The following is a 24283-nucleotide window of genomic DNA, read 5'->3' as shown; positions in this document are numbered from 1 at the left end:
TGTGTGGTTAAGTCAGTGAAGTTGCTGGTTGTATTCTCAGGAGTGATGTAGCCAAAGGTGGATGAGGCAATGTCACCTTGAGGAAATGGAAAGTAACATTTGTGCAGGTCTGCATTAATTCACAGTGTGTGTGTGTGTGTGTGTGTGTGTGTGTGTGTGTGTGTGTGTGTGTGTGTGTGTGTGTGTGTGTGTGTGTGTGTGTGTGTGTGTGTGTGTGTGTATACTCCAGATATGTAGCTACCCACCCCTCCAGAGGGACCTCACCCTTATATTCAGTCATTTTAATGACAAACACATTCTCTGCTCTTCGACACACACATACATACTTTCTTTGTATTCTTTAACACACACACACATTCACATTCACACACACTCTTTATATTTGCCATGTATTTGACAGTGACGCACAGCAGTGTTTTATTTGGCCGAAATGAGACTCAGATGTGTTGAACAAGTCCGATAAACAACCTGCAGCGAGCCAGCCGCTTCATCAGGCTGCGTTACAGAGTGAGTGGAGGAGCCTGCGGAACTGACCTCGCGCTTCAAATGAAAGCAAGGAGTTTTATTAAAGTATTGCATCCTGGGTTTACTGTGGGACCCAGGATTACATGTGTTCTGGTGGGACTTGCCAGAAACAGGTCTGCAACCTATTTTGAGCCCCTACCCTGAGATTAAGAGACCTTGGAGGGGAACGCAAGAGGCCAAATAACGTTTGAATCAACTGATTCTCATCATATAAAACCGATGGAGCTCTGCATTCTGCATCCACACACTAATCTGAGTGATTTTGACTTTTCTTTGGATGCTTTAACAGAAACGTCCACTGAGAGACCTCCAAAATGAGGCTCAGCTTTAATTAGTGTTTTGTGCTTTTACAACTGGACTGTGAGGTTATAAATTAAGAGCGTTGATGTCATCTAACAAAATACTTTGTTTTCATTCTCAGCTCATATGGCTTTCTATACTCTCCATACTTAACTTGCCTCAGAACAACTTAAATAAATGCAGCAGTGAAATCTCACTCAGTATATGTCGTTATATCTTTCAGTGGAAAAAACAGCTCGCAAACATGCAGCGTCACTTAATGAAGTATGAGTATGACATTGTCTCAGGTGGAAAACCTTGCAGGTAGCAGGTTGTGGCAGACGGTTGCATGATGTGATAGATCACTGCTATGGGTGTGATTCAACCATGAGGTGAGTGCTTAAAGCAAGGCTCCGCCTCCTTCAATTATCCAAAATTGGGGGGCTAATGAAGCGTTTTAAAGATAGATTAATTATATATTGCAAAGTAATTGTGAAATAAAAATAGTTTATTCATAATATGAACCAGCAGGCATGTAAACATTCATTAAAATAGCTGTCAAAATGTATTTCTATATGAATACGTGTTATTCCTGTGTTAAGGGAAGCGGTTTAAAGTGTGTTTTGGCAAACAGGTGGCCTGAAGCTGTTCTCTAAGTGTTCGTTTCCATGCTATACAGCTGTCTGATGGTGCATTAATGAGCAACTGGGAAGTTGGGAAGTTCAAACCCTCTGAGTAGCAAAATACACCTGAACGCCTGTCGAACAAGGAATATCCCACGAGGAAAGTTGTTTTGAGAGCTCAGTGAAGTAGGCCTGATTTCACTTGAGCTGGCAGGGTTTGTGGTCAAAAGTGTACACAGTTTTATCTTGGCTTTCCTGTCAAAACAGGGTTCAGAACTTGCGGTTCAGTGTCTTGCCCAAGGACACTTCAGCATGTAGACAGGAGGAGGTGATTTAACCAACAACCTCACGATTAGTTCGTAACCTGCTCGACCATCTGAGCCACAGCTGCCCCAATATAGCCATTAATACGAGCATTATTTGGATTTATGACCACATACTTTGAGTCAATCCCCAGCTGCACTTTGTGGTTTGTGCAAATGTTTACAGCAGCATGCTAACAAGCCAAACATCAATATCGTAAAGTTTGAATGCAGAGTTGAAGATCTGAAGTGAATGTCTGTTTCATTTATCACTACACTGCTTCAGCTTGTACAACTGACATTATCCTCCTCTACATCTTATTTCACCTGCTTGTCTTCCTCTGCTCCACTGCACCATGAGGAAGAGGAGAAGAAGCAGGTGATAAGAGTTAATAAAGCACCATTTGCTTTTGAGAACAAGCCTTAAATGGCTCTCATAAACAACACCTATGACTTGACATGGGGAGCGGCTGATCAGTGGTGTTTTAGGATTTATTATTTCCAACACCGAACAACTCTGTATTTTCTTTGTAATCCAGAGTTTGCAATTCTTTGGTATTAATCAATAACCCTGTCACCCCCAACAGCAGATCATTGCAGTCAGCTTTAAGTGCGCGCAGCTTGTTCTTTTCAACAATTGCTTAATCAGTTCCTCCTCCTGCACTCAGATACACACACACACAAACACACACCAAGGTTGACCCAGAGGGGAGGAAATTGAATTAGCGGAGTGTAATGCAGCTCCTTGTGTGTGTAATCAGTGCAGGCTCAGAATACAGGGCCATTGTGAGTTACTGTGGTCGGAGCCCGCAGAGCCAGCAACCCCTGGGGGAAGCTGCCCTTATCACTAGATATGATTACAACTGGGGGAATGTGTGTGTGTGTGTGTGTGTGTGTGTGTGTGTGTGTGTGTGTGTGTGTGTGTGTGTGTGTGTGTGTGTGTGTGTGTGTGTGTGTGTGTGTGTGTGTGTGTGGTGGTGAGATTTGTGTAGGAGTCATGACTGACTGGTTGCATAGGGAGTGTGTGATGGTGCACAAGTGACTGTAACTTCCAAAAAACTTCTAAAATGATGCACACAAAAAAAGCTGCAAAAAACGTTTGCATTTTTCCCCTCATGAGATGCAGTGATGCACTTTGGAATTTTTGCTTCCAGTGTTGCACCTACAAAAATAATCCCAGCAGTTTTGACATTCCTTGCCACTGACGCCTCTCATCTTTCTGGATCTGCTGTTTTTATATCCTGCAGTACAGCGACAACAAAAATATGTGTGCTTTTTCTGTCCATCGTTTCCACTATCATTGTTTGGCGCAGGCTGCAGGCTGTGTTTTCCACCGTAGATGTCATTGTTTTTCACTGTCTGTTAATTATTTTTGTGCACGGTATTTCGCCTCCTCCTGATATAGTGTTTCCTGCTATTGTCTTTTTCTACCAGGCTGGCTGCCTCTGGACTCCAGCCAGCTGGTCCCTCCTACCTTAAAATACACACACACAAACACACACACACACACACACACACACACACACACACACACACACACACACACACACACACACACACACACACACACACACACTGTAATACACATATCTATGACTGTGAACACACACACACACTGTGCTCTCCCTTCCTCCTCTTGGCTCTTGAGAGAAAACACAAGAACTCAGTGATACGGCAAACCAACTGTGTGTGTGTGTGTGTGTGTGTGTGTGTGTGTGTGTGTGTGTGTGTGTGTGTGTGTGTGTGTGTGTGTGTGTGTGTGTGTGTGTGTGTGTGTGTGTGTGTGTGTGTGAGGGAGGGAGAGAGTCCACCAGTCAGCTCAGAGGGGTTAATCTCTCTCTCTCTCTCTCTCTCTCTCTCTCTCTCTCTCTCTCTCTCTCTCTCTTCCTCAGTCTCTCCCTCCCTCTGTTGCCTTTTGTTGCGGCCCCTCACTTTCTCAACACTTGGAAAGAGGGAACTGATACTGAGCCTGTGTGTTTGTGTGTGTGTGTGTGTGTGTGTGTGTGTGTTGTTTGAGTGTCCTCACCGCTCTCTGGATTGAACTGTACGTGAACATGATTGATGGGACTTTGTGACACGCTGAATGTTCACAACACAGACTGGTAAGGCTCTGCTTGGGAAAGTTTCTTATTTAAAGTGTCTGTCTGTGTGTGTGTGTGTGTGTGTGTGTGTGTGTGTGTGTGTGTGTGTGTGTGTGTGTGTGTGTGTGTGTGTGTGTGTGTGTGTGTGTGTGTGTGTGTGTGTGTGTGTGTGTGTGTGAGGGAAATGCTATGACAGGTTATTTGTGAATGTGGTGTATGTGCCTCTGCTTGTTTTCATGTTTTTTTTTTAAGACATGTAAAGATACAAAGTTGCTGAATGTTTCTCAGTCACTCGCTGTCTTCCATTCCTGTTCTCCTCCGTGTCCCCTCTCTCTGCCCGGCCCAAGTTACTCAAGTTACCGGCTTCCTCCTGTTGTTATGAGCCCCGTGGTTTCTCTGCAGCTCTCTGAGGGCGCTCCCACGCTCTCTCAAAGAGAAAGAAAGGAAGGAAAACAGTGATAACTATTTCAGACCCACAAAAGAAGTGGGAGAAGCATGCTTGGTGCCCCCCCTCTCCCCTCCTTCCAAGTCTCTTCTCTGCATCTACATGCATGCTTTTGTCCCTTTAACACTGAGTTATTTGGAAAAATGTGACTCCCTCTTGCATGTCTATTTGGCTACTTTTTCTTTGTTTTTTTTGTTTTCTGGACAAAAGTTTTCTCTTTTCTCCCAAGGTGGTGGGGTGGCTGAGGTGGTGAGAAAATTGGAAACAGAGCCACCCACAGTGGAAGTGAGTCAGCCTGGCATTTAGTGGTGTGTTGACTTTGGAAATGGCAAGGATTGGGGGTGGCGGTGGTCCTGGGGACAGAAGAAGTTGTCAGAAAAAAAAAAAATAAAAACAGAAAGTATTGATTTGTTCATGTTTTCTTCTGAGGGTCCCAGAATCTCTGCAAAATTGCGGAAAAGAAAAGAAGAAGAAACTGGTGATTGAGAGGAGAGTAGTTAGAAGCCAGAGGCTGTTTATAAAGGGAGGGAGCGGTTTGTGTCCATCTGGGACAATCCCAAGTGCTGAAAGCTTCTCCACCCTGATCCCAATCACCCCCCCCCGCCCCCTCTGTCTTTCTCCTTGTCTCTCTCTGCTCCTTCAGAATAAAGTGCAAGTAGATACAATTTGATTGCAATCTGCAAAATGCATCCAACTTGTTGCATTTGTGCTTTTTACAGACATAAGCTGCTTCTGTCTTTTTCTTTTCCTGACAACCTCTGTCGCTCTCTGTCTTCATTCACTTTTCTGCTTGCCTGCAGCTCAACTGTATCTGTCAGCAGGCTACATGAAGTCGCCCCTAACAACCATTTAAGGGGATAGGGATGCTCCTCTTTACACCAACCCGTTGTCATGCCAGGGTGTCAAATACTGACGCTTTTGTCACAGCTCGCTGGCGTCTCATACACATGCAAGGTGGCACAAAAACTACAGCAACCAACAGTGACGTCACTCATTGGTTTGTGAATAGCCATCATGAAGCTTTGAGTTCAGATTTTGGCTATCTTGCTAGTCCTGAGCGATTTGGAGCCAGAAGTGACCATATTTGGACCAGCTGGGGGGGACTGAGCGGTGAATACGACTCGATCTGATTTGAAACCCAATGAAACTACATTTCCCCCCCCCCCCCATAGCCGTAACCTGACTGACCACAGAGACTGTCACTCAAACAGACACGGTGCCCAAAACACGGCTTTTTGGAGCCAACCTCTAGTGGCACTCGGTGGTTTTGCGTCTTAAGGCACTTCCACATTGGCCTCATTTTTCAGACCCAAAAGCTACGTCTGCTTTTATATACAGTCTATGGTTACATGAAGATCATGAATTTTACAAGTATTTTTATGCAAGTAACCAAATAAATGACATTATGTACTTTTAATACATTATGTTACGGAAATAACTTTCTTACATGGACTCAAACACCAGTCTGTGGGGTGAAAGTCCCATTAATCAATCCACCCACGAACTCCTACTTATGCTGACTTCGGTCTTTCTACTCTGTCCCATGACCTCCTTCTCTGACCTGGGTGGTCACCATGCTGACGCCAAAGGGCAACCTCTGCATATCTATCTGACGCCAACGACTTTGTCAAAACTGCATTATCTGAAAACCTGGGAATGTAAACACCAATAGGTTACTTTACACCAAGTGTCCACTTTAAGGCCTTCATGGCCAACAAAATATGAGATGTTTAATATTAACTACTATAAATTATAATATAAACTAGATATGGTCTCACCATAGCTGCTACTTTAATCTCCCGCAGTCCGACATGCAACCAAATGCCAATGATGTCACACATTGGGTGAAGTTCAGGGTGATTTTTCTCTTGGCTTGCATGGACCGCGATGTCATGTTTAATACTTTATAACCAAGTATGTGTTATAGAAAGCTTTAGCCTTCAATCAGTGCATGCCAAATGATGTTTCCTGGCAGTTGAGTAGCTGATATTAACTAGCAAGTAGTAGTCAAACACTGTTGTGTCTCCCAGTGGAGAGAGGATGGCAGCTGGCAAACAAAGCAGCCAAAGAGCTGAGATCATAAAGAAATCAATAACATCAATAACAAATGCACCACAAGCCTGTAGAAAACAGTTTACACATGTTCTCCCCCTCCTCATCAGCCTCTTTCTATAATTATTTATTCATTTCTTACTATTTTTTCCACAGAAACAAACACTTTAAACCCTGGTGGACACAGCTCTATCAGCCTCTTAAGGCCTCTCCCTTTGTCTAGCCTGCTTGACCTCCCTCCTGCTCCTCTTCCTCCTCCTCCTCCTCTTCCTCTTCCCCTTCCCTCCCTCCCCGTCTTCCTCCCTGCACGCTGCCTGTGTACCCAGCGATAAGGGGACAGCGACGGTAGCACTTCCTCTCGCCACAGGAAGCAGGAAGTGTTGATTTCCACTGCAGCCTCTCCAGGCAAACTCTGCACTTGGTCCGCTGGGATCCTCATCACATGCACGCTTAAATGCAAGCAGCACACATTCACAGACATGCAATGAAATCGGGACACAGGGACAGAAATGTGTTGTAAATGCAACCTGTCTGCTTACAATGACACCAGTTTACTTTGCAGCTGTGTCCACTGACTGAGTTTGATGGGAAAGCACCTGGTAAGCAGCCCACTTTGTATCTGCTTGACCCCGGGCTTGGCTCATAGGTCAGAGGATGATTACCTAATTATTTCTCTAATCACAGTGCATGTTTTGTTATCCCCGTCTTTGGCCACGAAGGCTATGGGTGGCGCTGTTGAGCTTAAGAAAACACAAACAACCATTCATCAGCTAATGGATTCCAGTTACACTGCAAGGTGGGAGGGCTGGGTGAGAGCGAGAGAGGGAGAGAAAGTGGTGGAAGAGAACAAGTTGGGCATGTCAGGGTAAGAATAAATACCTAGTTTCCGTTGTCAAATTAAGATTTTTATCACTATGCTCTTCTTTTCTTGTTTGAGGTTTGCAAATTTGTGAAGCCAAAGGAGTGACATCATGATAACTTGTCTTTTTCAGAGATTTGCTGAAACAATATCTACTTGAAACAAGGCTAAATATGTCAGTACATGGCAGCAGTGCTGAGAAAATTACACTTAATTTAGGAAAATATTGGCAAAACGCAATTTCCAGTTTTCCAAGATAGTATTAGGAGAATATATTTCTTAAGCGCATGACGCACATGGTCAGAAGAGTGAGTGGAATTGTGGTGAATGGTTAATTTTTAAAGATGGAGGGAATTGTACAAGTAAGTGGGAACTCTGAAAGTCAGAGAGAGCAAGTTAAAAGAAAACAAGGACAGTTCACTTTTTCATGTGTGTGTCTTGTGCTTACACATCATATACATTATAAACTCTTGTGAAATCCCTTTCTATTGTAGAAAAGTAGTAAGTGAAAAAAATACTGATCAAAAATGAAGGAAAATGGTGGTTGGAGACTTTTGTCACTGAACAAGGCGGCAATACATTTTATGTGAGGATATATTATTGATCAAATGTATTAGTGATCTGTGATTGTCGAGGCTTTTGAGATGATCAAAAAAATAACTACAATGTTTTCCAGCTGTATCATGCCAGTGTGTAATACAACCATCAGTCCACTGTCAGTGTCACGTTTTGCCTGAAAAGTGAAAAGTACACGCATGTAGGACCAACGTGAGAGAATGAGGATCTGTCATGGAGGCCATGTGATAAAGTACAAAGAGTGATCAATTCTGGGTAGTAACGAGGTTGGGGACAGATGGAGGAAACAAACAGTCCGTGAGAAAGTCAACAGGGAATTTCTTTAAGTTACGCAAGTTAGTTACTTAAAATAAAGTATTTAATTATTCACGTATGCAAAATTGCCCAATTTTATCCCAAACCACAATCTTTTCTGAAACATCCCAATGTAGTGTTTGGTGCCTCCACCACAGGCACCTTACTTGTCACACCTAGCCAATGCAAAACGTGACTTTGAAATGGTCCTCTAGTGGATTGATGGGTGTATTACACGTAATGGCCTGATAACGGCTGGGCAATCTGTTCTTGGGATATGAATTGATGTTAAGATGTAATAGTTAATTTGCATTTTAAGTAATAAGTCATACTGGTTTCACTTTTAGTTTTTCAGTGATGGATATGGATGATGACAGACTCCAAGGATGGAAATATTAAACATGAAAGGAATAAAGAGAAAAGGAGGGAAATGTGACACCTGTGAGTATGATTGAGGAGTTAGGAGGAAGAGAAAGCAAAGAGACCAGAGAAAAGCTTGAAAGCACACCAAGAGATTTGGGCAATGAGGAAACATTGGAGATGTTAGCCTAAACTACGGTTGGGTCAGGGGTCAAGAGGGGTGAGGAGGTCAGAACAGGCCCAGCAGCTCTACTTAGAACAGGATATCCTGCGAGGAAAAGCCATCTGTCTCTGGCTCGCTCTCTCGTTCTGTCTCTTAAATTCCCACAGCGGGCACAGCAGAGAAGAGAGGTATAACCTTTCACCGAAAAAGCCCAGAGAAAACACAAGTTCATCAGTCATCGGTGACAGACAGCAGATACACATTTCATCTTCTCCTTCTACTGACAAACGAAGAGTGTATAAAGTGGTTCACAGAGTAGCTGTGTGATGTGTTCCTGCCCGTCGCCTGTTGCTGTTTTCTTCCAGCAGGAGCTTCAGCAGCCAAGATCCATTTCCCTGCACGGATAATAAAGTTTATCTGACTGTACCTTATCTTGAGCGGACAGACAGTGTGGGAAAATTATGAATCACCCCCTCCTAACAACAACTGAGCCCTGGAAAAACACAGGTTTATCCTTATTTATCTGAAGTGCTGAAGTGTCACTGAGCAAGACAGTGAGCTCCTGCCAGCTCCAAGTTGCTGTACCCTCACCGAGCCTGAACCTCTGCCCACTTTTGGAAGGGAGTTACATAAGGATGGACAAATTGTCACATTATTATAGGCAAACAGATCAGTTGTGTATCAGATGTGTTTGTGTGCTAGAGAGCAAAGAGGATGCCCTTTGACCCTTTAAGTGACATGCTAACTCCTATAGTGACAAAAATGTTTAAGCTCTCATAAGAAAACACTTTTGTGGTCTGTCAAGACTGATCTTGGTTTTGTCGCTCCGAAGGTGTTGACATCTCACAGCCTGCTTCTTTGTCACACATTGGTATGAAACCAGCGAAGAGGGCCACTCAAAGCCTCAATAGGGCCCGGTGCAAAAACCCCTCCACCCACACACCATGTGTCAGTGCATACGTTAAACCTGCTCACTACTCTGAAGTGCACACATCAAAATTTAACCAACAACAATATAATCTCCTTAAATAAATATTAAAATAACAGAATACAGAAAATCGTCAGATGATTGATTTGCTCATGTGTTGAAAAGGCAACTAGGTGATTATATAGCAATTAGTGACCTTTTCTGATTCCTGAAGCACATGTAGTGGTTGTATAGCCAAGTATGTCTACACAGTAGTGACTTAATTCACAGAGACCTGTACTGCTGGAGCTGGCAAACTAACCGCTAAATCACTTTAGCAGTTGGCCCGGCTGACGGCCATCAGTCAGTCAGCTCCTGCAGGCGCTCTGTAAAAGGTTTCTGCTGTTTGTTTACTTTATCTTGGATGTTGCTCCCCATTGCACATCATGTCATTCAATAAAAGGCTACAGATTGGAAAATAAAGCTGACAACCTAGAGAGTTTGCTGACAGTCAATTAGCCAGCAAGTAAATCTACAAATCACTGTCGCTCCACTGGATTACATTGGATATGCTGCAAAATCATGTTGTTTTAAATATTGGTGTGACCAAACTCGAGGAATTATTTGTATTTGCCAAGTTAATTGCTGAGGTCTGGAAATGCAAACAAATTACAAAAAAAAATTATTACTGAATCGGTCTGTCCAATTTAAAACATTTTCACAGCCGCTGGTGTCTCAGAGATACATACAAGGTGCCTCAGGTTTAGACACCTTAAACTACATGGTTAGGTTTAGGAAATGATTATTGTTTGGGTTCAAACAGTGGTTCTCAACTGGTCGAAGCTTAGGACCCACAGTTTTCCAAAGTCAGCAATTCTCGACCCAAAGTTATGAACTTTTTGAGCCACTCATTTATTTCACAAAGCAGTAATAGACAGTCTTCATGCATTGTTAAAAACATTTCATATATACACATCAATTTAACGAAAGTGCAAATAGGGCCAAAAAAATAGAAATAAAAAAGCATTTATTTAATTTGAACCCTGTTTCCAAATGCTCGAGTGAGATCTAACCACCAATGTTACGACATTAGTTTTTGGTCAATACTGTCATGGCAATAATGGCGACATCATGGGAAATGTATGTTGTTCAAGATAAAAACTAAGCAGCAGAGGTTATGTAGAGTTCAAAATAAAATTTAGACTTTTGTTTTTCCCTTAACGTTTTTTTTACATGCATACATCCATGAACCAAACAAAATGGCTCATTTTTGAGTCACCAACCACCAGTATAGAACCAGTTAAAGTAGGTAATTTTGAATGTCATGTACGTTTCTTTATGTTTGTACATTAAATATTTGACGTTACAACAGTAATACGAAACATGTTTTTGCTTTTCTCACGGACTCAAATGCTAGTCATCCGACTAAAAAACCTGTGTTTGTTCCATCCTAGTTCCTCGCTATGCAATCTATCACTCTTTCTACTCAGTCACACGACCTCCTTCTTTGACCCTAAACCTAACCAAATTGCAACCTGGCCACATTTAACCCAAACCATGATCTTTTCCAAAGACTAACCACATGGTTTTTGGTGTCTCAACATAAGGCACCTTTGCACACATCTCTTAAACACTAATCACCTTCACAAAACAGCAGTGTTTAATGCCTTTGAAAGAAGAATGGCTGGTCAATCTGCCTTTTCTTGTGTTTTACCTCCAAGTGGTTTAAATCATCTGATTTGTTTTCAACTTATCTGGTTGTCTGAGCGCACTTTTCTTGCCCCCTCAGGCTTGTTACAGGGATGTCAATAAATTTCCAGCAGTCGCCTGTGCGAGGACGGTCTTATCATAACAGAAAGAGATGATGGTCAAAAACGAAGAAAATGAGGTCCATTTTACAATAAATCAGAATGATGCTTTAAACACACACTCAGTTGGCTTAATATAGCTCAGGACTGCAATTGTGTTTGTTTGAAAATCTCCAACTTTGCAGGATGACAGGTTTCTAAAAATGCCCAGTCAACAAGCTACTTGTGAGTCCATGTGACTTTTGTTTACGAGCCCTGCCTCTCTTGTAATTGGGCATCCTGAATCTAAACAAACTGACAAGGTTGCCATCATGGTTTGGAGCAAAGTTGAATATCCATGGGTGTGACAGAATCGTGAAAATGATGCAGGAGAACACGGCTGAGGAAGATCCACTTGCACGGCTGAATCCTGTCGGGGGTTATTTTATTTGATTCATATTCATTTTTCCAATAAAAAAAAAATACCAGAATTACTTTATCGTATTGTGCAATATTCTTCAGTATATATCTCACCGGCTCAGAGTGTCAGACAAACACACCAATTTCTACCGGCTAATTTTTCCCCTCCTGTGAGAAGCTTTATGTTTTCCCCTTGTTCAACAGTTCTGCCAAAATAGTCATTATTCTCTCCACACACTGAATCACATACTCTGATTTTCTCACATTCAAGCACACTCTTAAGTGGGTGATATTTTCCGTATGGGAGCATTAACTTATTTATTTTCCTACCGACGGTTTTACTGCAACACCAGCGACAGACATCGTGAGAGGGGAGAAGACGAGAGCGAGGCATTGAAAGTGAGAGATGGGGAACGAGTGTGTGTGCAGCTATTTTTGGCCTGTCTGGGTGTTTCCTACGCACACTCGCGCTTCTCAGGCTTGTTGTTGTTCAGAATGGTGGGTGTATTAAGGGTGAGTTTTGATTTGATTTGACTTCATGTTTTGAGGGTTAGTATGTGTGTGTGTATTTGTGTGTCCTCGGGATTTTCCTGCGGTTGCTATGGTTTTCTCGCTGTGTTTTAAACAACTTGCCATAACTCCAAACATCCTCAGGGTGTAAATGATCCTCTGCCCTTCATTATGCACTCTGCTTGCGCTGTCGCTGGGGTTGACCTCACTTCACTTCCAATTTAACCAGATCAAACATCCGAAAGAGACTCTTAATTCATTCAGACAAAGGATCTTTCAATTTAAGTTCTTATCTCCATCTTTGCTGTGATCTTTCTGCTTTATGCCTGTCAGAGAGCTGCAGTTCAACTTTCTGTGTGAACATGTATGATGATGTTTTGTGCTATGTGACCGATTGTTATGAGTAATATTCTTCAAGTGAGTGAAATGGATGATCAGTCATTGTACAGACCCCTGGAGAAAAAGTCTCTCTGCTTCTTTATTTTACCTGTGAACACTGGTTCGTGATGACTGCACACATGACACAGTTGCTCTGTTGTGGAAAACGTTTCTCAGCGATCCATTGTGTTTCAGAGGATTGCACATGTCACCAAGGCTTGGAAACGTGGAAACATTGTGAATGTGCTTGTGCATCTTTAAAGAAGTTACAGTCTGCTTAGGTATGTGGGATTGTGTCTTGTTTTGGTTTCCATTTATGATTACTCATGATACAGCTCGGTATGTGTCATACACCCATCAGTCGTTAGATGATACCTTGTCAGTGCCACGAATTGCCTCGTCTAGGCATAAAAAGTACACACATGTATTACCAGGGTCCAAAGAGGAGATCATGTGACACAGTATAAAACTTGATGTCAAAACCTGTGTCAAAAGGTAGTTTGGGGGCAGTTAGATTGGACAAACACAAAACTGTCACCCCAACAACCGTTGTATGAGTCTGTGAAACAAGGATTTCGTTGAAGTAATGTAAGGTACGTCCATAAAGTGATATATTTAAGGGCGTTAAGTAACTACGTAATGTTAGTTATGTAAAGTTAGCTATTTTTTTGTCTGAACTTGAGTCAACTTATTTTTGATGTCAAGGTGAGGCAAAACGTCACACAAGTATCCTGAAATGAACTGATGGATGTATTGGGGGCACAAGGTTGTCTGATATCTAATGTCATTATAAGTGATACGCTCTATGCTGTACTGAGCTTATTCATTTATGTTGGCTTGAAATATGCCAGAGTCATTTAAAGATGCAAACATTAATCGGTGTTATCAAAACAACCATAACTGACAAACAAATTGATTCTAAATAAAACTATTGCTTAAACAAACATTCTTAGTTTGTGTCAGGATTATAGACTATTATATATGGTGTACTTTACAGTAATGCTAAAATACACATTTGTCCAACAAACTCCAATAGAAAGATTGTAATCCTGTTGTGTTAGTCCTTTGCTGGCTGATTATTTTTGGTCTTTGTAAATTATTCAGGGCTACAACTAAAGAAGATTTCTTTTGTGATTCATCTGCTGATTGTTTTCTCAATTGTTTTTTGACATAAAATGTCATAAAAATGAAAATTTCAGTCACAATTTCCCAAGGTGACATCTTCGATACGTTTTGTTTTAATCAACCATTCAACTGCCCAAATATATCTCATTTCCTTTCCCATATGACAAAAGAAAATCCGCAAATTTTCACATTTAATAATCAAATGAATTGTCAAATTAGTTGCAAACTTATTTTCCTTTGCTCATTGATGAATCGTCATACCTCTAAAATGATTAACTGAATATAACTTAAATGTAGTTTAATGTAGTTAAGCAGCTACGGTCAGTTTTTTATATTCACAACTGATCTCATAACTATCTGTCTGAGAAAGGGGTTGCTTGTATTGATGAGCCCTTAGCTGTAGCAACTGTCTTGCTTGAGCTGCTGTATTGTCTGTCTACAACAGGGAGCGCAGTAAGTGTGATAAATTTGGTTCTAGAGACTAGAGATTTCCAAGTAATTCTGGTCTCACAGGAAATACACATTTCTGTACTGTAATAATGTTTTATTATGTTAAAACAGATGACAAAACTTCAGATCCTGGTCTTCTGTCAGTCTGTAGTCACTGAGGTTTGGTTTCATGGTGCATTACTGCTCTGTAGCTGTAGCTGTGTCTGTGAGTTCAGTCTCAGGGAGGCTAACTGTATAATTTTCTACCATCCCAGCACTGCATATTTGTTACTTTAAATAACCCTGTAGCCTCACGAAAGTATGTGTCTCGATCTCATGATGATCAACTGTGACCGCCACAAGACTGAGGCTGACTTTTACTGAAAGAGATGACACACATGGAGAAAGAATATTTTCTGTCAGATATTGCAGGTGTGAAATTTCCAGCACTGAGAATAGAAGCAAAGAGAATTCAGAAAATTTCCGAGTTTCGTTCAGTGCTGCAGCTCACCACACCCTGATGCTCTCTTTCACTCACGCACACAGACTCACACATGTAAACACTCATAGACTCATGGTTTTGTGCATACATGAATATCAACATGCAAAAAAATGCACACACAGATCTCAGTTTTTTGTTTTGTTTTTCCTTTCAAATACTTTCCAGCCTTTTTTTTTTTTATTTTCATCCTCTTTGTTCTTGTGTTTACTCAGCCCGCTAAAGATAATAAATCTTTTCCTCAGCGTTGACCCCCCCCCACCTCCTCATATTACTCCCTGCCTTCACTTTCCCTTCTCCCTCTTTCTGTCTTCATCTGTCTTCTCTGGATTCCCTGCACTCCTCCCTCCTCCTTCTCCTCCTCGGCTTTCCTTTCTTTCCCATCATTCTCCTCTGTTTCTCCCCCTCTCCTTCCTTTTTTTCTTCTGGTGCAGCATTCCTCGCATTCCTGTTGGCTTCTTAAGGGGAAGGACCCCGCTGGCAGACCAAGGCCAAACATTATTACAGTGCACTCAGCCTCTCGCTCTCTGTTTCTCTCATCCTATCCTCCTTTTTACTTATTTTACCTCTCCGTTCACGTCCTCTTTTTCTCTTTCTGACTTTCCTCCTCCTCACTGAATCGTTTCAATCCCTTCTGCTTCCACTCCTTCATTCCTTCTCTCTAAAACCTCTATCTCCGCTAATTTTCTTTTACAGATAGCGTCTGTTGGACTTTAACTGTGTTAAAATAGTTTACTGAGACCACTGTCTCTTTTAATTAGTGGAAATAAGGGTCATACCCTTCTGCGTTCTGTAAAACACGCTCATTCATGTTTATACAAGCACATGTGCTGTGTTTTTCTAACAATGACACATTGTCCGCACATGGCAGATAAAGAAGCAGACACACAAATGTGCACAGAGCTCAGCAGTCAGCCGATTCACTGCACACGCACATGCACACGTACACGCACATGCACACGCACACCCAAACAGCCAGGCAGTGAAATGTCTTTGGGTACATGGCAGATTAACTTGACTGTACAAATTGAAGTTACAAAATGTGGCCTGACAATCACATTTTGGTACCAAAAAAAGCACTAAGACTCATGGGTAATACCCAGCTGTAGTGACTGGATACAGCACCCTCCACCTACTGTTCGGCTTTGTGCAGTCTGATCATCACTCTGTGAGGATTTCACTTTAGCTTTGCACACTTTTTTGTTGTTGTTTTATGTGCAGGATCATTATGTTGTAGCAGGAGCACATCTCTGCAGGTGGGAGGTAACTTTCTAGCACACAGGGGACCACATCCTGCCTCATAAAGTACTGACAGCAAGGCTACTTACGTCAGACCGGCTGCTTTTAACCATGTCAGTATAATTTACAACTAAACGATGACTAATCATGTGTCTGAAAACTGATTTTGGTTCCATTATGTTTGCACTGAAGCCGAGGTTGATTCACATTTTCCATGCTGACCACAGTGACTTTATAACAGTGTTGTGTCCTTTAAATTTTAAGTAGACCTATGATTCTCCATAAGCCCTCATATATGTAAGGACTTTTGCAATATTTTGAAATGTATTTTTAGTTTAAAATCTGAATAATCAAAAGATAACACATTCAAACAGGAACTAGTTCTGTAAGAGAAAAATCTTTAAACTAAATGTTGTTTGTGAAAAATAACAACTGACCAGTGCCGGACCATGTGTGTGTGTGTGTGTGTGTGTGTGTGTGTGTGTGTGTGTGTGTGTGTGTATTCCTCTCCCCTTGTGGGCGGTTGCCTGCCGTGCTGCTTTTCTGTCACCCTGTGGTTTTGTTATTTTCAGCTTGAAACCGGATGTGATTCAGACTCCATGGTAGATTGTGTAATTGAATGGACTAACCACACACACACACACACACGCGCGCGCACACACACACACACACACACACACACACACACACACACACACACACACACACACACACACACACACACACACACACACACACACACACACACACACTCATATATGCTTGCATGCACAGACACATGCAAACACAAACACATACAAGACACAGACAACTCTCACACCCGGTTATATAGCCGTGTACACCCACACAGCCAGTGTTTCTGGGAACAGTGCTGGGTTCCCCCCTGTTCAAAGAGGCACCCGAGGGTGAGCGAGCGGACGATGGAGCTCCACCAGCAGAAGACACACTTCTTGGTTTCAGTATCGGTCTAAACATCAGTTGTTGACCTGGCTGACGGCGAGATCGGAAAAAAGGATAAAAGGCACACACGCTTGTGCTCAGTGGAAACAAAAAGACAGTTGAAAGTGGGGAAAAATGCATAAATGTCAGTTTCTGACTCAAAACATTCAAAAAATGTAAAAAAAAATGCAAAACAGGGAGTAGATAGGGATGAACTAAAGTAAAATGACAAAACATACATACCTATGACAGATATAGAAAAAAAAGGTTTTCTTTTAAAGATTACAATTATGACTAATTACAGCAGCTCTTTGTCTATACATTGTTTATTTTTTTAACCTGTTTTACATGTAAACATTAGCTTTTTAGTATAGAGATAGTCATTACTTAAAGTTCTGGGTTTTTCATCGAGGACATTAACTGATTTTTATGATACATAATGTAACTTTGTAGATAAACTTAGGACGAGGACTTCTGTATCAGGCTGACCACACTGGAGTGTATTTCATGTTAAAGGGTGTAAGTGACTCAATGTATGTCTGACTTTGGAGCAGAAAAACTGATAAGACGACGGTCCTGCGTCAGTAACGTATGTTCTGTAGGTGTAGTGTGTGTGTGTGTGTGTGTGTGTGTGTGTGTGTGTGTGTGTGTGTGTGTGTGTGTCTTTGAACACCCTGCACACAGACAGGATGCTTCACTTCCTCATGCACAGGCTCAGGGAGTCCTGTGCTAGGTGGTCCAATAACTGCACGTACAGATTTGAGCCCGCAGTGTCAGAAAATTGTTCATGATTGACTGTAAAAAGTAGGTGGTACAGCTGCAGTGAATTACAGTGTTCATTCTCATTTGATCTCCAGTCTATGATTATAACCAGGAATATAACCAATAATCATGAGCTTATAATTTGACATTTTTACTTCTACTGTAGAAGTCTAATTAACCTGGTTAAAGATTATGTCAGCATACAAAGGTGATAAATGCTGCTGTACTTTCTACCACATCTCCAGTTCTAGAGCAACTGTTGACAACTGATTTCAACCACGTTACCACGGAGCTTCCTCCTAATGTCTTCTGTTTAAAGGTTTTCAGTTATTTTATAGTCGTATAATTTGGGATCTTAACTGGCAGCATAGTAAGTTACTGGAAACCATTTACACCAGGTTAACTGTATAATCATTGTAAACTGTAGAATTTAAGCAATAATGTATTGATACTGTATTCATAATCACAATAACGGTATTGATTATATAAAATAAAAGACTGTTCTTTTAAGATACAACGTGTTGACAACAAGAAACACAATACTGTAAATTAGATCATAGTTAAAGATTACAATATCACTTAAGTATATTGTGTATTCCATATTTACTCCACAATTAGTAAATATACCGTTTTGCTGGGGTTTTTTGTTTAATAATTACTGCAGTAAGTAAAACAGTGAATTTTTTTCCCTCTTCATTTTCTAACCCATTGTCATATTAAAATGTGTAATACACACAAAAGGATACTGTGTCAATGTTACATTTTGTCCCCTTTAGGCACAAAACCTACTGGATTAGGGGTAGGGAAAAAATAAATAAATCCTGATTTGGGTTAAAATGAATATTACAAAAGTAACATTTCATATGTCAAATAACATACATGCCTTACATTACATGTGTTACATTAAATCTACATTGCCTTTTTGCTCTCTCATGGACTTAGACATCGGTCTCTCAGGTGAAAGTCCTGTGTTTGTTCCATCCAACCACCCAGATCTGATTCTTATGTGTACTTATCATTTTCTACATTTACTCACATGACCGCCTTCTTTGACCCGTCATACATGCGTCTATACTTTTCATGCCCAGGCGAGCCGAAACATCATCCTGACAGGTATTCTGGCGGACTGATGTGTATATTATAAGCTTTGGTGTGGTGCAGGGTGGTGGAAGGAAGATCTACTTTGAGCATTGAGCAACCATAATCTGGCTTTCCAGAGCTAATCAAATGGTTTTGTGTCGGACAGCACACTATAAGCATTAAACACTTAGTTTGCCAACAATATTCTATAATCTCAGATTCAGAGAAAAGGAAAATATAATACATTTATTTCCTCTGAGCCACATGAATCCAAATTTTAAATGTACAAATGTTTCCTCATTACATGAAAATATGATGCCTTAATTCTAGATTTGGTAACTGTTCTACTTTTGCACTGGGTTGCATTTGTGTTTCTTGCTTTTGCTCAGTTTGACACGGTTTTCCTCCCAAGTATCAGAAGGTAAAGTACATAAATCACTGTCATCTCATTCATCTGCGCACTGTGAGCAGGCCTAGCCACAGATTCATGGTAGGAAGATGTTAGGAGGCAGACCTGAGAAACTCATGTGACTAAAAAGAAAGTTTTATTCACAGTTTAATCAAAGAGGGTCACATGTATCACAAACATAAAGGAAACAAAGCAGTTCAACTGCAAAGGCTTCATTGAGGACAAGTCCGATCTACATCACATGCACACAGCGATGTTAAAAGACGTGTTGGAGGTGGTCTGGTTTCTATAGGCTGCAGGAAAAACCGTCTTCATCTCTTCATCTCTCAGCTCACTGAGGCTGTTTCATCTTCTGCCAATATTCATTTGCAATATTGAAAACTGATCTGCTTAAGAAACGCTGCAGAACATATTTACAGTGTAAACCGGCCACTAACACATGTTACAGTATACATGGGTTGGTTTGTTTCATAATAGACGTGTATTAGCTTGGACTCCATACTGATTACTCTTTAATCCTCCACCACATGAGCAAATCAGGTTCAGTTTTAATCCCACAGATTAGATTACAACTCCACATAGTTTGGGTCATTCAGTGAATTCAAAGTACTGTAGCAAGAAAAGATGTTTGGACAATCAGTTTAACAATATATGACTTTGTTATGAGGCCCTTGGCCCCTATTTCAAACATTTCCTGTACAGGCTTTTTCCTCTCATGTTGTTGGGGACATTAAAATACTGTTCAGGAGCCCTTTCAGAGTCTCAGCTTCAGCCCCCACTGCAGATTAATTAACAAGTATTCAGGGTGTGTTAAAAACATCTTTTTGTCAGTTTTGTTATGTACATATATTACTAATTAATGTAATATATATTAATGTATTTTACCCAGTGAATATTTTGCACAACGTATTTAAACTAATTGGTACTATTTTTTCTGTTGTTGTCTGTTTGCTCAGGATTACCTTGTATTTTGATAAAACTGCAGATGAAGCACTGCTGGCAGGAAATCAAAAGGAAAAAGGAAACCAAATTAGGTTCAAAAGATTTTTGTTTTCTGAGAAAATATTTGCAGTCTGTTTAGATATCCTTTATCTTATGCCAATTTCAATGGGCACGCTTCCAAAATAATAATTTGTTTAGTGCTACTTAGCTGTATTACACATTATGTTAATGATGCATGGCTGGAATCACAGATTTTCTTACATTAGACAAACAGTAAAGGGGTTAATAATCGGTTAATAATCTGAACAGGCACTTGAAAAGAAGATTCAGCTCTCACACTCGCTGTTTACCTTGTGTTACAACCTCTGGAATTAATACAAAGGACAAATCATTATGAGTAGTAATAGAATATAAATTGCAAGTCAGCACTGGAAGTTTCAGACTTCATTTTGGAGGGTCACATGTTTCATCCTGACAGAAAAAAAAAACAAAAAAACTTCAGGGTGAAACACTGTGTGGCTGTTTGTAATTTTGGAAACATTTACTCATGACATTTTTTTTTTTAAATATGAAGCATCAGCACAAACTACTTGAGAGTGCGGTGTATTAAAAAAAAAAAAAAAAAAAAAAAAAAGATAGGAAATAAAAGTCCGAGCACTCAAGAGCGTGAAAATGTAATCTGGCCACATTTTTCCGGGGAACCTTGAAGGGCCCCTGAAGGGTGTCAAGACCTCAGAACAGCATCACTCTGCTCGGTGCTTCAACAGCACTCAGTTTGGTGCCGTTTTTGACAGCAGATGGAGCCACAGTGTTGACTCCATTATTTAATTCGACACAAAGTCCCCACTATGGGAAAACAAAGTGACGACTGTTGGACAAATTGTGAGGAGCCAAGCGCGGCGCGTGCGTCCAGAGGGAGCGAGTCGGTGCATGAAAACAATAGTCCTGAAGGTCCGTGTGAAGTCGAGGCTATTTTTGGTGAGACCCGCCTCGCCTGCTATTTCTGTCAGCAGGGGAGCGGAGGGGAGGGAGCGGGACTTGAAGGGGGCCGGACTTTCTTTTCTGCAACTTGTCTCCGAGTAGTCTCTTTTCTGTTCCTCCTCTTCTGTGCTGGCGCGACTGACAACACCAGCGGATCTCTCCATCACCTCCCGTCGGGTTTGGGCTCTCTCGGATGAACGCGGACTCGTTTAGGGCCCCAAATATCGGCTCGATTTCAGCTGGATTTACCTTCAAGTGTTTGGACTGCTTCGAGAGGGTGTTAGTGTAGACTGGCTCTGTCTCTTAAAGGTAGGAAACACCGGTGGTGGTGGTGGTGGTGAAGTCGGAACAGCTGGAAGTTCGATATGTTCTTTACTTCTTCAATGTTGTGCTGTTTCTGTGGGAGTTTTGCATGGTTCAGGAATGACATTGCATGTTGAGCTACCTGCGCAAGTGTTTGCTCTGTTTTAAATGTATTTAATTTAATCACAAAAGTTGCACAAAAACGCGCAACTCTTAAAACTTAAAATTGGATTATTCCCTTCATCTTTTGTCTCTATAGAGATGATTTAGCGGTATTATTATGAAGAAGACATTTCTTCAACTCCCATAAAATCACTAAAAACTCTTCATAACAGACGATGTTCCTAGAGGGATAATATAGAAACAGAGCTGTGATGAAGCAGGAGAAAGTCACTGTATCGCAACGTTTAAAACAAATATCTCACTTTTGTCCGTCTTCTTTAACAGGAAAATAAATGTTTGGTTGAAACTGTTTGAGGTCTGTGAGGGACAAACACTTCTTATAAGTCATTTCTCAGATATGATTCCAATATTTTATTTATTTATTTATTTACTTTTGGTCCTTATGTTTGACCCTAGTGAGCTTTTTTTTTTTTTTTTTTACCCAGCTGAACAGAGTTTGGCTAGAAACAAGAGGAGACCGATTATTTAAAACTTTTTAAAATGCAGGTGCACTACGTTTCTACCACCGGTATTCACTCATTTGCACGTGTGTGTTTTGCAGTGGTACAAGCAGGGCTGCCACACACCTTTCTTTGATCTTTCTATCCAGATCTGGGTCAAATATCAGACCTGTGCATCTTACATCACAAGAGCAGCTCAGATTGTGACCAGCTGCACACATCAGGTGGTCAGATCTGCTAATGCAGACCTTACAAAAAAAAGCTTTTACTCAGCTACAACTGTTACCTGCTTATGTTGTGCTGCCAGCGGACAACGCAACGGTTTCTCATTTCGATTTTTGGGGCTGTCAGTTGCCAGTTTGACCTGTTTTTCATTTACTGTTGGTTCATATGAGTTGCAGTCCACTCATGTTTTTTTTCCTTGTTTTTTTCTGTTTGTCTCTGCAGATGGAATCAGCACCTCTGGGGGCATCATAAAGACTGACGTACAGGACAACATATTTCATACAGTGGCAGGTTGGACTTTTCACCTCTAAAGAAAATGTTCTAAATACCAACTTAATAAGTAGTTGTGTTGTGGTTTGGTAATATTTTACTTAAAGCTCTTACAGTTGGGCCGCAGCCGTCAGCGCTCAAACATTCATGTGGAAAAATGTTGCCAGTCTGCAGTCAACCCCCTTCTCCCCGGCATCTTGTCTGCTTAATATCATTTTTTTTTTTACAGCGTACACACACATTACACAGTTTGGGTGACAGCACTTTTTCCAGTGCGGCACTCGGAGTGATCTAAGCTGTTTGATTCTTTGAGAAGTGCAATAAAGTGCAGAACAGGTGTTGGCCTAGTTGGAAAACACGTAACCGGGCTTCGGCACGCTGTGTTTTTCATGTGTGGGTTTTAAAAATGTTTTTCTGCAGGTCATGCAGACATGGAGTTTATTATGTGTCAGGCTGTCCTACAAAAATGTGTGACAGTTAAATTTAACACGAGCTATTTGATGTTTTGTAACACTGCAAAAAAAAAAAAAAAAAATCTGATTGCAGTTATATTCCTAGTTAGAAAAAGTTCATTATCAGCTCTAATTAGTTGAGCAGGAAATGTAATAATCTGTGTCTGGTGTCAATATATAGTACGGTTGTCGGATTCACTTCACTTTTTTAAATTTCACTTCCACGATTGTGTAATTTCTCGTCGGTGCAGCGATCTCCTCGTTTTAAAAGCAATTATTGACACAAATGACGCAAACATGAGAAACGTGCAATTATCCAAATTAAATCTAATTCTGAATTTGTTCATGGTCAGATCGTGAAATTGCCAGCAGCACTGACCACCAGTATGGTGCAGGATGTGAACTCAGGCTAACCCGCATGCACTTACTTCAAGGAACACCTGACAATGACGGGCATGTTAGATTAGCCTGGGTGCGCCGACTGCGGCTCACAGCTTCAGTTTTCTTTGCTGTGAATACAGTCTGGAAACTCGGGTCGTATTTAGTGTTTGCTCAGCCACTCTGAAGGCCGAACCAGTTGTCTGCGGTTAACTGTGTGTGTCCCACACCTCCTTCACTATGAGCGCGGCGTTAATATTTTTCAACTCTCGCCGACTCGGAAAAAGTCGCAGAACGTTTCGCATTCACAGCAGAATACACGCTCAGCACCTTGTCAAGCTTCTGCCGTTCATTAAGACTTTCGTGGACGAGGGCAGTTGGTAGTTGCCGCGGTGGCGGAGTGTCGGCGGTTTAGGCGCATGCCGATTGGTTAAAATGAAACCGGGGTCTACGCCCAGTGGGATGGAACGACTGCAAACAATTCCCCAAAGAGACCAGACCCATATTCATGCAGTGAAATTGGGTCTGGATCGCACAAAGATAACGTGAGATCACTTTTCTTTATATTCAGCATCAAATTTCAACTTCATGGATAATATTTCTCCATTCTGCCTCCCTTCACTATGTAAGGAGAAGTGTTACCGTAACTCAACTCGTGCTGACTCACATGGGAAACGTAGTTTCTTTAACCTGAGATCAAACTGTATTTGATCCACTGCTCCACCCATCAGAAACGAGCCACCGGGCTGCTGCTGCTTTGTGTCCTGCCTTTTAGTTTAGATTAGCATTCTCCTCTGTGAAGCATGCCTGTGTGATCACACTGTGTAGGATTACAATGCATGACTCTCTGAATGGAAGCCGGCTCTCTCTGTGCCAGGCTCCGCTGACTGTATGCTAACCGAAAGGACCCACTATGTGCCCTGTGTATGTGTGTGGAAAAACCCAGTGAGGTCATGGCCGTTGCTGCAGAGTCTGGTTACATGTGTGTTGTCCATGCAGGGCAACTGACACTGGCTCGCTCTGCTTTTGTCTTCCTCTCTAATCCCTCTCTTTCCTCTCTCTCTTT

At 41.4% G+C, this 24283-nt stretch overlaps 1 protein-coding gene across 6 annotated transcripts in view; it reads left to right on the top strand.

Moving 5' to 3' along the window:
* The first annotated feature begins 3599 nt into the window (after positions 1 to 3599).
* Positions 3600 to 24283, top strand: part of hdac7a (histone deacetylase 7a) — a 66170-nt gene continuing 45486 nt past the window's right edge. Inside the window, exons 1-3 of one of the 6 annotated variants that reach the window (XM_069693912.1) lie at positions 3601 to 3831; positions 4485 to 4540; positions 22340 to 22408. Coding sequence is in view for 3 of the 6 variants with exons in the window: in XM_069693908.1 (XP_069550009.1) it covers positions 3813 to 3831; positions 22340 to 22408 (88 nt within the window). In the remaining 3 variants the exon portion in view is untranslated. Of the gene's footprint in view, positions 3832 to 4484; positions 4541 to 12164; positions 12187 to 20213; positions 21276 to 22339; positions 22409 to 24283 lie in introns of those variants that run through there. The other 5 variants (XM_069693908.1, XM_069693907.1, XM_069693910.1 and 2 more) reach the window with 5 other exon arrangements.

The sequence above is a fragment of the Brachyistius frenatus genome, unplaced genomic scaffold, assembly GCF_029030835.1.
Source record: "Brachyistius frenatus isolate BFR_SWC_R1_liver_20210118 unplaced genomic scaffold, ASM2903083v1 Contig_16, whole genome shotgun sequence".
NCBI lineage: Eukaryota > Metazoa > Chordata > Actinopteri > Embiotocidae > Brachyistius > Brachyistius frenatus.
This window is presented reverse-complemented; position numbering and strand designations above follow the sequence as displayed.